The sequence below is a fragment of the Cibotium barometz genome, chromosome 54, assembly GCF_041138505.1.
Source record: "Cibotium barometz isolate CiBa-2024 chromosome 54, ASM4113850v1, whole genome shotgun sequence".
NCBI classification, from domain to species: Eukaryota; Viridiplantae; Streptophyta; class Polypodiopsida; order Cyatheales; family Cibotiaceae; genus Cibotium; species Cibotium barometz.
In genome coordinates, this window is record NC_141099.1 from 20105471 (window position 1) to 20118192 (window position 12722).

General features: G+C 40.6%; 1 protein-coding gene across 1 annotated transcript; it reads left to right on the forward strand.

Moving 5' to 3' along the window:
- The first annotated feature begins 6935 nt into the window (after positions 1 to 6935).
- On the forward strand, positions 6936 to 8976 carry LOC147607926 (uncharacterized). Its single transcript, XM_086789734.1, has 3 exons — positions 6936 to 7461; positions 7646 to 8356; positions 8441 to 8976. Exons 2-3 carry the CDS (start codon positions 7886 to 7888, stop codon positions 8891 to 8893), a joined length of 924 nt encoding a protein of 307 aa, XP_086645860.1. The 5' UTR covers positions 6936 to 7461; positions 7646 to 7885; the 3' UTR covers positions 8894 to 8976.
- Positions 8977 to 12722: the final 3746 nt, after the last annotated feature.

Sequence of the window (12722 nt, forward strand, 5' to 3'; positions counted from 1 at the left end):
TCAATCTGCATTTATATATGGGATTGATTACCTTTTGGTTCTCATCCTCTTCCAACTTGGCCACATCCCAAAGATTAATGGATCCTTCTTCATTTTCTTGATCAAGCTGAGGCAAAGGCCCTCGACCAAACTCTGTAAGCCCCATCTCCTTTTGAATACTTTGAAACTCCTCTTCACTAGGAATAGAAGCTTCTCTCTCTTTAGCTTTGTGGAAGGGAAAGACCGTGAAGGAAAATTTTATCTCTACTCCACTCTTTTGAAAGTCACCTTCTACGGTGCGATAAGAAAGTTTCTTCTCTGTCCGAACAAGCTTATCGCACCGTGAAAGAAAATTTATGTGATTTGTGATTTTTATCTCTACTGCACGTGCCATTTTGAAAGTCACCTTCCACGGTGCGATAAGGAAGTTTATTCTCTGTCCGAACTCACTTATCGTACCGTGGAAGGGAAAAGGAAAAATTTGTGTGATTTTTATCTCTACTGAAAGTCACCTTCCACGGTGCGATAAGAAGGTTCGTTCTCTGCCCGAACTCGCTTATCGCACCGTGGAAGGGAAAATGAAAATTTTGTGTGATTTTTATCTCTATTGCATGCTTCTGAAAGTCACCTCCCACGGTGCAATAAGGAAGTTTGTTCTTTGTCCGAACATGCTTATCACACCGTTCGTGGATGGGAAATTTTTTTGTGATTTCTATCTTCACTACAATGCACCCTTTTGATCAATGTCCACTCTTCTTTAATGATTTCAGTATCGTTAATGATGGCTCGTACAAAACAGGCAGTCAAAAAAGTTCCTTTAGTTCCTCCAGTAGAACCAACAGGAAAGATCATGACAGTTGTCAAGCAGGGTCAGGTATAGGTTTGATAAAATTATTACTCCCTTGCCATTTAGAGATAGAAAGGCAGCTGAGATCCTAGCTATTCCTCCTCCTTTGAAACGGAAAAAGAAAGATGAGGTTAAGGTTGAAGAAGTCACGTCCCCAAGTCCGTTAACGGAGGACTCGGAGGTTGGTAAGACAAAAAGACTTGAAGGGTGAGGAAAGAGAACAAAATGTTGATGTAACAGAATCTGAAGTGGATGAGAGTTTATCCAACCTTTTGCAGTTAGAGAAAGAGAATGATGAGAGGCTTGCAAAAGTACCTAGGCAACTCATTTGTAATGTATCCTTCACAATGGAAGATGATTACCTGCAGATCGCTCCCGACGAGAAGAAAAGCCTCTACATCAATTTAAGAAGAAAAGAATGCCTATGCATTCACCTTTTAAGCATTTTATCTTTAAGCAAGGGATCCCTGAGAAGGTTAGAAAAAAGGGTACTCCGAAGAAGAAGCTTCGATTTGCAGGCAAGAAGGCTTCTACAGAGAAGAGACCCAGGCAAAGGATGTAGATGCAGGGCCAGAGACAGAGAATCCTGAGGGCATGGAGCCCTAGCAGCCCTAACCTGCAGATCTTTATTAGTACATTTCATTTTGTAAAGATTCTTCTCGATATGAGCTTTTTTCTCATATCTTTGTTCTTTTAAATATCCAGAATTCTTATTGAACCCCTCATTATTTTAGCAATTTAAGATAGCTTTAAAAACAATTTACGAAAAAATTGAGAGAGAGAGAGAGAGAGAGAGAGAGAGAGAGAGAGAGAGAGAGAGAGAGAGCAAAGTATAATACGAGTACACAGATAAATTGAAATGTCGCAAGATATTTTCCATTGAAGTAACATTGAGATACAAATTGTTTTGAGCCCGTCCTCAGTACAAAACATTCCTAAAATTCCTAATCATCCTATTGAGTAGGCTTTTCTTCAGTTGGCTTGTTTTGGGTCTTCTGAAGGATTGTTTGATACACGGCTTTGGCTTTAGCTATCAGTTTTTTTTTGCATCTTCAAGGTCTTTCTGTCTGTTTTCAGAGTACACGACAGATTTATCATCTGCATCCCCAACAGAGAAATACACTGAGTCATCTTGTGAGACTGGAGAGGGCGTAGCAACCTTGCTAGGAGCATCCTTATCCGCAAGAAGAATTCACATCCATGGGAGGCTGGCTTTTGTTATGAGCTATGAGTAAGAAATAATGTCACAACTTTCATATGTATGATGTCTTTATATACTGTTGAAAACCATGTTCTACAATCTTGTGTGCCATAAAACCACCCTAGTATTGAACAACTATCATCTCCAATCCTGTGTACCATAAAACCATTTTCCCAGCCTACAATGAACTGACCATTCATGTGTTATAAGAATTCGCATCCATGGGACAGCTTTCTACAATCCAAGAAAACATATTAAAATACACATTGCACTTTTGATTGGTAAATCATAAAAGATTTTACAAAAATGATTTGAAAAGGAAGCTTGGAAGGTATTGTTCTAGAGAAGTTCATTAACTCATCGATATACCCTCAGCTTCCCAATCACAAGGCCATCGGCTCCATTCGCTTATGAATCTTCCTATTATTCACCTTGAATTGTGCCTTGCTAATATCCTCACCTCCTACGATTTGAAGGTGCTCCCTAACATTTAGGAGGCTCCAATGTCTACTTGCACTTACAACTTCCACCACACCACTTGGCAACCGAACACATATGTCAACAAGTAAAACAACTTGTTCATATGCTTACATTGGAACCCAATAACTGTTCTTTTTCATCCACCGCTCATAATAAAAGCGTATGTATAACATGGAACGAGCTTTGAGATACCGAAATGAAACACTAGAGTCTACTATATTACACTTGAATGTGTCATTTTTATGCACCCCCTCTACAATACTCTAGTGCTCTCCAAGCAAGGCAAAACCATGTCATCACCTAGTACTTTCTTGCACACAAACATGGTAGATGTTTGTGAAAAGGTAAATTGATTGAACATCTTAGCAAAAAGATGTATTGGGCATACCCAACTAAGACCCATAGATCGAGAGGGCTTTGCAAACTTTAAAGACCCTTGTATATCACAAAGCATCTTTGATTTCATGACCATTACAGTCCAAGCATCTGGGATTGGCCATTCGAAGAGAGGGGGGAGATGTTATCATCTGTAACTTATCAAAACCACCATCATGCCTTGGGACCACATAGAAGTGCCGGTAAAAGATAACTTTTTCTTTGAGGAGTTATGCACTGTTTCTACAAGAAAACATTGCTTCACCGATATCGCCATGTAATGCTTGAAATGTTCCAGTAAGACTGCGTAATGGGTGCTCCTCTACCAAGTTTGAGGAAAAATGTCTACAAACAAGAAATAAGATGACTTAGAAAGAAAGAAACTTCTGGCAGTCATGAAATCATATGCTCCTTTCAAACTCATGATACTTACATTTGCATGGAAACTTAGTTTATTTGCAAAGATGGATATCTCATGTTGTGTAAACGTGTTGTACCATGGCCACTAGTTCTCCATTTCTCGCCTTTTTGAAACCTTGTAAACGACCTTTCCAATGAAAGTCCATCACATCTTGCCGTCGAACTCGATGGGGACCAATTGTTGCAGGACCAATTGCAGTAGGCTGTAGATAATCAACCCAAGAACCCTTGCAAAATGCCTCTCCCACCCAAGCACCATCATCGTCCTTCCTATTGTGCAATGATATCTCTTCAATCTCATCTTTTGGTCTTCTTGGTGCGGCCATATCAACCTGAAGCTAAAGGTGAAGCTTGTTGTGTGAAAGGTTAGGATTGGGTGAATGTTCTAGAATGAGATATGTAGATTAGGGTTTTGGAGGAGCCTTGGAGAATGAAGAGATGAAATAAGGGAGGAGATTAACGAGAGTAGAGTTTGGATGTTCAAGAAGCTAAGCGGACTTGAAAATGAGATTTTGGTCTATAATCAAGTTTGAGATGAGTTTTTTGGGGGGAAAAGTGACTCTTTTGGAATAATGAGCCACGAAAATTGTGGGACCACACCTACCTACTCTAACCCCCTACTTTTTGTAGGAGACAAATGTAATTATAAGCGCCGAAAGCCTGGTCCCCCTCCCTACTGCCTAGTGTCTCTCTATATATACAAAGGAGACCAAATTTGCACACTCCTCTATTCTTATTGGTCCATCACTAATTACTTTCATTAGTAAAAGGCCCAAAATATGTTCAAATGCCCCCTAATGCTTTGTCCCCTTCGGTCATGTGCCATGAGCTCGACTACTCTACATCCACAATTCTAAGACTCTCATTCCCTAAACCTCTATGCTCAAGGAATGTGATGCCTTTAGAAGGACCTTCAACAGTCCAAAATCTTCATACTACTAAGAAAAATCTCGATCCTCTAGTAACAATGATTGCTACACTGTGTTTTTCAATTTGTTCTCTGTATTTTGTGCTTGTAATTTCTATGTTTTATTATCAAACATAGGTGAACATAGGTTATATCAAATACATGTTCACATATTTGTACTATGCAAGTTCTTCGGAAGCAACCAACAAAATTCGTAGAGATGTTAAGGGGAAACATGTGGATTCGGGTCCATCTGTTTTCATAACTCTCCAAAATTTCTCACAAAACAGAAGACTAGATTATTTGAGGTTTCTATCACAGTTGGGATTGGCAAAACGAAGACATTAGTTTACCTTATTGGGAACCCTTAGAGGAGTTCATCAAGATGGAATATTTTAATGGTTTATTCTCTTTGGAAAAAGAAGGTACCTTGAATCATCTTCTTCAAATGATAATAACATTGATGTCCCCGTCCCTAATTAGTGTAGGCAACCAGTGTAGGCTGCAAGCTTATCAAAAGGTATATGGGTTGGGACTGTTTTAAACTAGAAGGAGGACTTGTAATGTATAAAGGCTTGTGTTAAATTAGGATGCATACGTTTGAAGGCATGCTGTGGGCTATTGCATGAACTACTTGCATAAGACACATTTAAATTTTTTTCTACCATAATGCACATGTCTACAAAAAAGATCACATGAGGGCGTAAGTTTTATGCCTTCTACGGATAAGGAGATTTGCAGAACAGGGTCTGCCTATTGCACGCCAATCTTTTTGAGCAGGCATATGTTTTCATCGATAACTACATTCCTAATCAACTCGGTGCTATTATATCTAGCACATTACTGAAGATGGTTAGGACCAACAAGTATTATCCAGTAGCTTCGTGGATAGTACCAAATATTGGCAATGGTATGGATTGCATAAGGTCTTTTGCAATATGGAAAGTAATGAAAATGCCCCATCTCATTCACTGCCTTGATATACATGAGATCTTCTTCATGGATACCCCTAGAGTTAGATCCTTGAATGCTCACAATTCACTTCATCGGCAAGAACCAAATGAAGATGATGCACATCATAATGCTCTGATGAAGACGATCCAGTAGATATGGGATCTTTTGGTAGTAGGAATAACCCCATCATCATAGATGATGATGAACACCGTGATAATCATATTGAAGAAAGTTATGCTGCCGATGCTCTCTCTGTTTGGGAGAAAACTAAAAATTTCAAGGGAGCAATTATGGATGGTAATGAGTTCATCCCAGTTTCACCTAGTGTTAGGAAGTATTTTAGGTTTTCTAAAGATAATGAGTGCTTCAATGAGTGCTTCATTCGATTGACTCTGTAGTATTTACTCTAGCTTTTCCATGTGTAAACTACTTGAAACTCTTTTTTGTATACATGGCTTTTGGCTTCCATATATATGCAAGTAATAAAAAATGTTTGTCTTCCTTCTTTATAAAAAAATGCTCTCTCGGTTGTACTTCCATCTCATTTGTACATTCATATTTTTTTTTTCTCGATTTGTGATCATTTTGTTGACGTTTAAATGCAAATCTTTTTTGTGCCTTATGTTCGTGTATCTGAAGTGTGACGTGTACCCACATTCATCATTTCATATATTTTTTTATAAGGTATGTACCTTATAATATTCTAATTTAATTAGATGGTTGCTGAAAGAGCCCATCTAATTAATGCACACCAAACAAATGGATGAATATGCACACCAAATAATAGGGAATGGTAGCAATTCCAACTCATTGGCATGATCTCAAGAAGATTATAAAAACGAATATACCCCCTTTACCCTAGCAAGATGTGAAAAAGGTTGAGGGTAAATGTTAGCCTACCAAAAATGGGGCAGCAACATGCGAATACATGATGCACAACCATCATTTAATGGCTCTTCCTACTTAAAGGAAGAGGTGGTGTTCACACGGAAGACAATGGGCCGGACTGGGCCGGACATTGCAATACAGGTCCCCGGGCAGTCTGGCAGCCCACAGCACAAAAGCGCAGATGCAGCTCCCCCAAGTTCCAGCCAATCACCTACGGTAGTTAGGCAACGTGGTACGTTACTGGTGTAAGCTGTGGGGTGGTGGGTCCCGTGGGAGGAAGAAAAGTGCACGTACAGGCGGCGGGCAAGCTCGTTTCGCAGGAAAGGCGGCGGGGAAGGCGGGCACGCGGCGAGTGGGACAAACTCTCCCTCACAAGCCCGGCGTGGGGAGTAGATGGCCAAGGCTGGCAGCCGACATACGTGGACGTTGGGACACGTGGCGGGCAGCAGGATCGGCGTGAGGCGGACGTGGCAGGGCCAGGTGGCGCGACAGGCACTGTCAGGGTAGGAAGGGAGAGATTGTGTGCGACAAAGGGAGAGATTGTGTGCGATTCAAAGGGTGTGGTGTGGTGGGGTGTGGTGTGAGAGAGAGAGAGAGAGAGAGAGAGAGGGGGAGGGGGAGATTGTATGCGATTAGAGTCGAGAGACAGAGAGAGAGAGAGTGTGTGTGTGTGTGTGAGAGAGAGAGAGAGAGAGAGAGTGTGTGTGTGTGTGTGTGTGAGAGAGTGTCTGTGTGAGAGAATGTGTGCGTGTGGAGAGAGAGAGAGAGAGTGCGTGTGTGTAGGCCCCACGCGGGCGGGTGGGTGTGCGATAATGCATGCCGGCTGCGCAGAAGATCCCACGTCTTGGCTGGCTTGGTTTGTTGGGGCGACTCTCTCTCTCTCTCTCACACACACAGAGATCGATCCCAGATCCTGTACCCCTGCGGCTCTCTCCTCTCATTGCCGCCGCCGCCGCAGCCCTTGCATATATTAAAATCATAAGGTATGCCATCCCACATAGTCTTAATTGGATAATAATTTAATTGATCCGTTTCGTATCGCCATCCGAATCTTTACATGTGATCGAATTATAAGGCCATTTTTAAACGTCGTGGTGGCTTGCTGCAGTATGAAGCACGCTTAGTGAGATGCTTCTCCCAGTCCTTTGCATTGCTTATCAATCCTTACTTTTTGAGCTTGTAATTTAGGTGATGTTGGTGGAGATTATGTAATCGTGATGGTGGCTTTACCCTCACGCAATGGCATGCTTTGCAGCAATTAATTAGGTGATTATGGGATGATTAAACCCACTGATAAGCACCACCTGATGCCTATAATAATATAGCTAGCAAGACCCAGAGTTTCATTTTCCTTCTCAAGGCGCACTAAAATTACATTATCGCGCGCATGGCTTCCTTTCTGCTTTGAAGGTATGGTTAATAACAAAATTAAGAACCCTTATTAAATTACATTATATACACTTATGGTTTGATTAATGCTTTGAACTTTGAACGAGTGCTTATTAACATAATTAAGTACCCTCAGTACTGGCAAGTTCGTGTGCTACTCATGCAAAATATATTTCTAGGTCACTAATTGTGGTTATCTTTGAAGGTGTGCTGATTTGATGATTAGCCAGCAAGAGAACAAGCAGCCAGGTGTTTTAACAACAGGGATGTGTGCTAATCAAAAGCAATTAGTACACAAATTAATCGCCATTAGCATACCATAATCTCAAGCAAGCTGGAGAATAACGAGAGTTCTGGTATTGAAGGAGAGGAAGGGGTCGGTCACGTGCCGCCCTTCCATAGTACAACAGGTACGTCACACAGGCTGTATGGGCTAGCAGAGGACATGGATCAAGAGGTGGAGGAGCAAGAAAGGGCTACAACTAGCACCAGCACCGTAGCGGGTGGTCACGTGGGTTGGGGCAGGGCGGAGGCGTACGATGAGCAGTTTCTAGCGTCGACAGTAAGGACGTCGGGCATGCAGGCCGCTTCCACGACCAGCAGCGGAGCCGCCGGCGGAGGCTTAGGCAGCGCGAGCGGCGGGAATGGCGGCGCTCCCTGTGGAGCCTGCAAGTTCCTGCGGCGGAAGTGCGTGAAGGGGTGCATCTTTGCGCCATACTTCGGGGCGGAGCATGGCGCCGCCCGCTTCGCGGCCGTCCACAAGATCTTCGGGGCGAGCAATGTGTCCAAGCTTCTGCAGCGAATTCCCGTCCAGAAGCGCTTCGACGCCGTCATCACCATATCCTACGAAGCGCAGGCCCGCATCACCAATCCCGTCTACGGCTGCGTGACTACCATTGCCGAGCTACAGCAGCAGGTGCGCCAGATTGTTTACATAATTGTTAATCAGAATCTGAGGGCGTGTTTAGGTATACGTAATTATAATTTTTGTGATTAGCAGGTGCTAAGTCTCCAGGCGGAGCTGAGCTTCGTGCAAGCGCAGCTTGCAAACAGCAGGCAGCTTGCGGCAGTGAGCATGGCCATGCAGCAGCAGCAGCAACACCATGGCCATGCGCCACCAGCAGTGTTTTTACCCTACGACCAAACTGTCCTAGACCCCCTTCACATGCAGCAGTTCGTTCCCCCGCCCATGTGCGTCCCAGTCACACTTAGTGCCTACGGCAGAGTAAAAGAAGAGTCGGAAAACCGCTTCGAAGGCATCCCAATATACGACATTTCCATTGCCACCACCCATAACACCACCAGCTCAGGTGCCGGTCACATGCAGCAAGCGCCTGACCAGCACCACATCGAGGTGGCAGAAAAGAGTGAGGATGTGCATCCACCAACAGATTCAGCCCAACTGCATGCATTGCTGCGCTCTCATTGCTTCAATCCTAATGAATCTACTTAATTAATATAGGCCTTTAAGTATAATTAGTCTGACTTAACGTCAATTACTCAAATCAATATGTATCTTGACCACCTTGTCAAGCTTTGATTAGTAGCTTTTTGGCCTTAGTTTTCGCTCTTACATAAGAAAGTGTAAAGTTTACTCTCACCGTAATGAGCACATTATTTGTGCTTTCTTTCATGGCATTACTTACTTAAACATTACTTACTTAAACATTACCAAAAATTCATGCTTTTATCACGATCCACAAATCGTGGAAATTTGTTGAGACCTAACTCCTTGTCACCAACGTGAGTTGCACCTTCACTTCCAAATCTATAAAACCCATTCATCAAGTAGAAGTGTAGTGTACATGGAATGCATTGGACATAAAACCTGCACAAAGCTGCACAAGGATAATCTAGCGTTATGATTGATGTAGATACATGGTGAGAAGGTGGTCTTGATAATTGAGCACCAATCCAAAGTACCTTCCCTTGGCACCCCATTTCTAAGATACCTCTAGGCTTCCATATCAACACCTTTATAAGACAAAACATGCATAGCCATGCCTAGAGCTTGACCTGCACAAGAACAAAGGAAATATAAAAGTGAAAAATGCAGGGCCTCCATAAATAATAATCCATTCTTCTTTGGGCACCCTTTCAAAGGGAGTTCAAAGAGAGCTTCCAAACTTCAATGTAATGTAAACTCATATTCATCCTACATAGGGGGCCGATCTACTACTTCAAGCTACATGCATACATTCAAATGAACATTAATTTTAAGTTGTTATAAAAAGATAAAAATACAATTTAATGTAATATACTTACAAAGACCACAAAGATATCTCCTTCAAGAGTGTAACATCTTATTGTACGAAGTTATTTGCCATCTAGATCCCATGCATAAACATGTGGAGAGTTATGAACTTCTTGACACTTTTTTGCTAGCTAACAAAACTAGGCAAAGTAGTGGATATCAATTTAAGCATGTATAGATCTATGCATACTCTATGTACGCACGCATAGAGCTCTGTATGTAAATGGAGCGTGTATAGCTCTGTTTGGTAGAAGCATGCAACATTATAAGCATAAATATAAAACAAAAAAGCATAAAACATAAAACAAAAGCATTATGTTTGGGTTTGGAGCTTATCTCAGTCTTTATACAAAAAAGAGTCTTTGCCTCAAGAGCTAGGGGGATACCCTAAGGATGATTTACATTAACACAAAACAAACATAAAAAAGAATTAAGTTTAGTTTTCATTTAATGAATTTATCTTTCTTCGTGCATAGCTCATAAGAGCTTATGCAAGAGAGATCTCTTTATGCATAGCTCTTGAGAACTTATGCGCAAGAGAGGTTATGTAAGAGAGCTCTCTTTTTATGCATAGCTCATATGTAACTCATGAGAGGTTATGCAAGAGAGCTCATGCAGAGCTAATGAGAGATCATTCATACCTCTCAAGAGCTCATGCATAGCTCATAAAAATAAGAGTTAATGCATAGCTCTTAAGAGACTCAAGCATAGCTCATACAAATAAGAACTTATAGACAGCTCTTAAGAGCTCATATGCATAGATCATAAAAATAAGAGATCTCATGAATAGCTCTCTTACCTTGAAGGATTTTGTTAAGCAAAGAGCACGGCTATAAGGAAGCATAGTGGTGGGTTGGTTGGAGCAAGAAGCATGCAAAATCTACATTTTAGAGTATATATCTTGAGACATACTCTAAAATGTAAGGGTTGGTTGGTGGAAGCATAGCGGTGGGTTGATTGGTGCAAGATGAACATGTCTCAAATTTAGAGTACCTCTCTTGAGACATACTCTCAAATTTAAGGTTTGGTGGAAGCATAGCGGAGGGTTGGTAGGTGCAAGAAGAATGTGTCTACATTTTAGATTATCTCTCTTGAGTGGATCCCACATGAGAGAGAAATGATGATGATGAGCGGATTGGGTTGCATGTGTCACAAGGCAAAGAAAGAGCGAGGGAATATAACAATGTTAAACAAAGTGAATATATTTGTCTTATCAATAGTTAAGTATGATGAAGTGGGTGGCAAGATGTAAACAGGCAAGAAGGATTAGAAATGATGTGGGAAGAAGTTTTAGAAAATGTTCTAGACACTTACCCTTTCCACCTTACCTTGTATCACTTTTGAAAGATTGTAGCACTGAATGGCTTGATGAGGAAATGGAAAAGGCATAGAAATATGGAGAGGTGGTGACACAAGAGGAATGGGAGTACGGAATTGGGTATGAGCCTCAAGTAAGTGTGTCTCTACATCTCTTCTCTAACCCCAATGATATCATATTATATGGTTATTCATCATTATATATATATATATATATATATATATATATACATATATATATATATATACATATATATATATACATATATATATATATATATATTGTTGGTGATAGTAAAAGGTATACAATGCCATGTGGTCCAAAGGAAGGCATTTTTTCACTCAACGTGTATAAGAGAAATACACAAGATTGTGGGAGCAAAGCTTGATTATTGTGTCATGATTTAAAACATCCTGAAGGTTGGATTCACGACATTTCAAATTTTTATATTGGATATCAAGTGGTTCAAGGATATTTTGTATTGAAGTCCTCAAGCAACCTTGCACCACTCTCTCACTACCTTCTCTCAATATTGTGTAGCTAAATTGTGCAGTTATTATAACTTCATACTCAACATACCATATACCTCATGAATTTGGTGCATCTACAATCGATTGTAACTTCTTGCTTTTTATGTCATTTTTCTTTTTATCATAGTCCTTTACTATATGCCTTGGTTTGCCATAGTAATTATAGAACTCTATGATATTTCCCACACTTATTTTCTCTGGCTCTCTCTATCTCTAGAGTGGCCTCTTCCACCTATTTATGAATTGAGATCCTGTTATTTTTAGTCATGAATCATGTTTACATATATCATCTTGCACCTCGGCCTCTAGATGAAGAAGATATACCTTTACCTCTAGATGAAGAAGATATACCTTTACCTCTACATGTGTCTATATAGAAAGCCTACTCTTACATATTATTAGAGGATTAATTATTTCCAACATTCACCTCCTCGTTATTCAAAAGGACTACAAGGTCCTAAAAGTGTGAAAAATTTTCTCAAATAGATGTTCAAATTTGTTCAACTTTTAGGACTACAAGGTCCTAAAAGTTTGGGAAATTTTCTCAAATAAATGTTTGAATTTGTTCGAATTTGATCATAGTTTTTTCTAAGCCGAGTCAAAGTAAGTGACATCAAGTTGTCATCATCAACTAGTGCTGCTTCAATAGAGGCAAGAGCATCTGTAATCCCTTTAATCTTTAATAAATAATCATTGATACATAGCTTATTTCTTTGCACATTACACAGCTCTTGCTTTAACTGGATCTTCCTAGACTTGATACTTGTTGGATCTTGCATAGAATGGAGAGTTAGACTCACACACACACACACACAATGCTCACAAAGACAAGCACACAAGGGTGTAGAGTATAAGAGAGCGATTAGCAAGCTCAAAGGAGAGATAAAATTTCTCTACGTGCAAATGAGCAAGCAATCCTAAACTATCAATAAGGTTGCTTATATACTAGCTAACCCTAATAAGGTGCCCATTCACACCTAGATGGCCATGGGGAAAACCCTAATGCGATAAAATTTCCCATGGCATAAGTACATGACTACTACATATGTAACAAACCCCCCCACAGTACAAATGTGAGGCTTATAGAGATTTCACATTAGTCTCTAAAAGGGAAGTAGCCCAAAGATTTATGAAAGGCCTCAAACTTATCATGTGATAAGGCTTTAGTGAAAAGATCTAT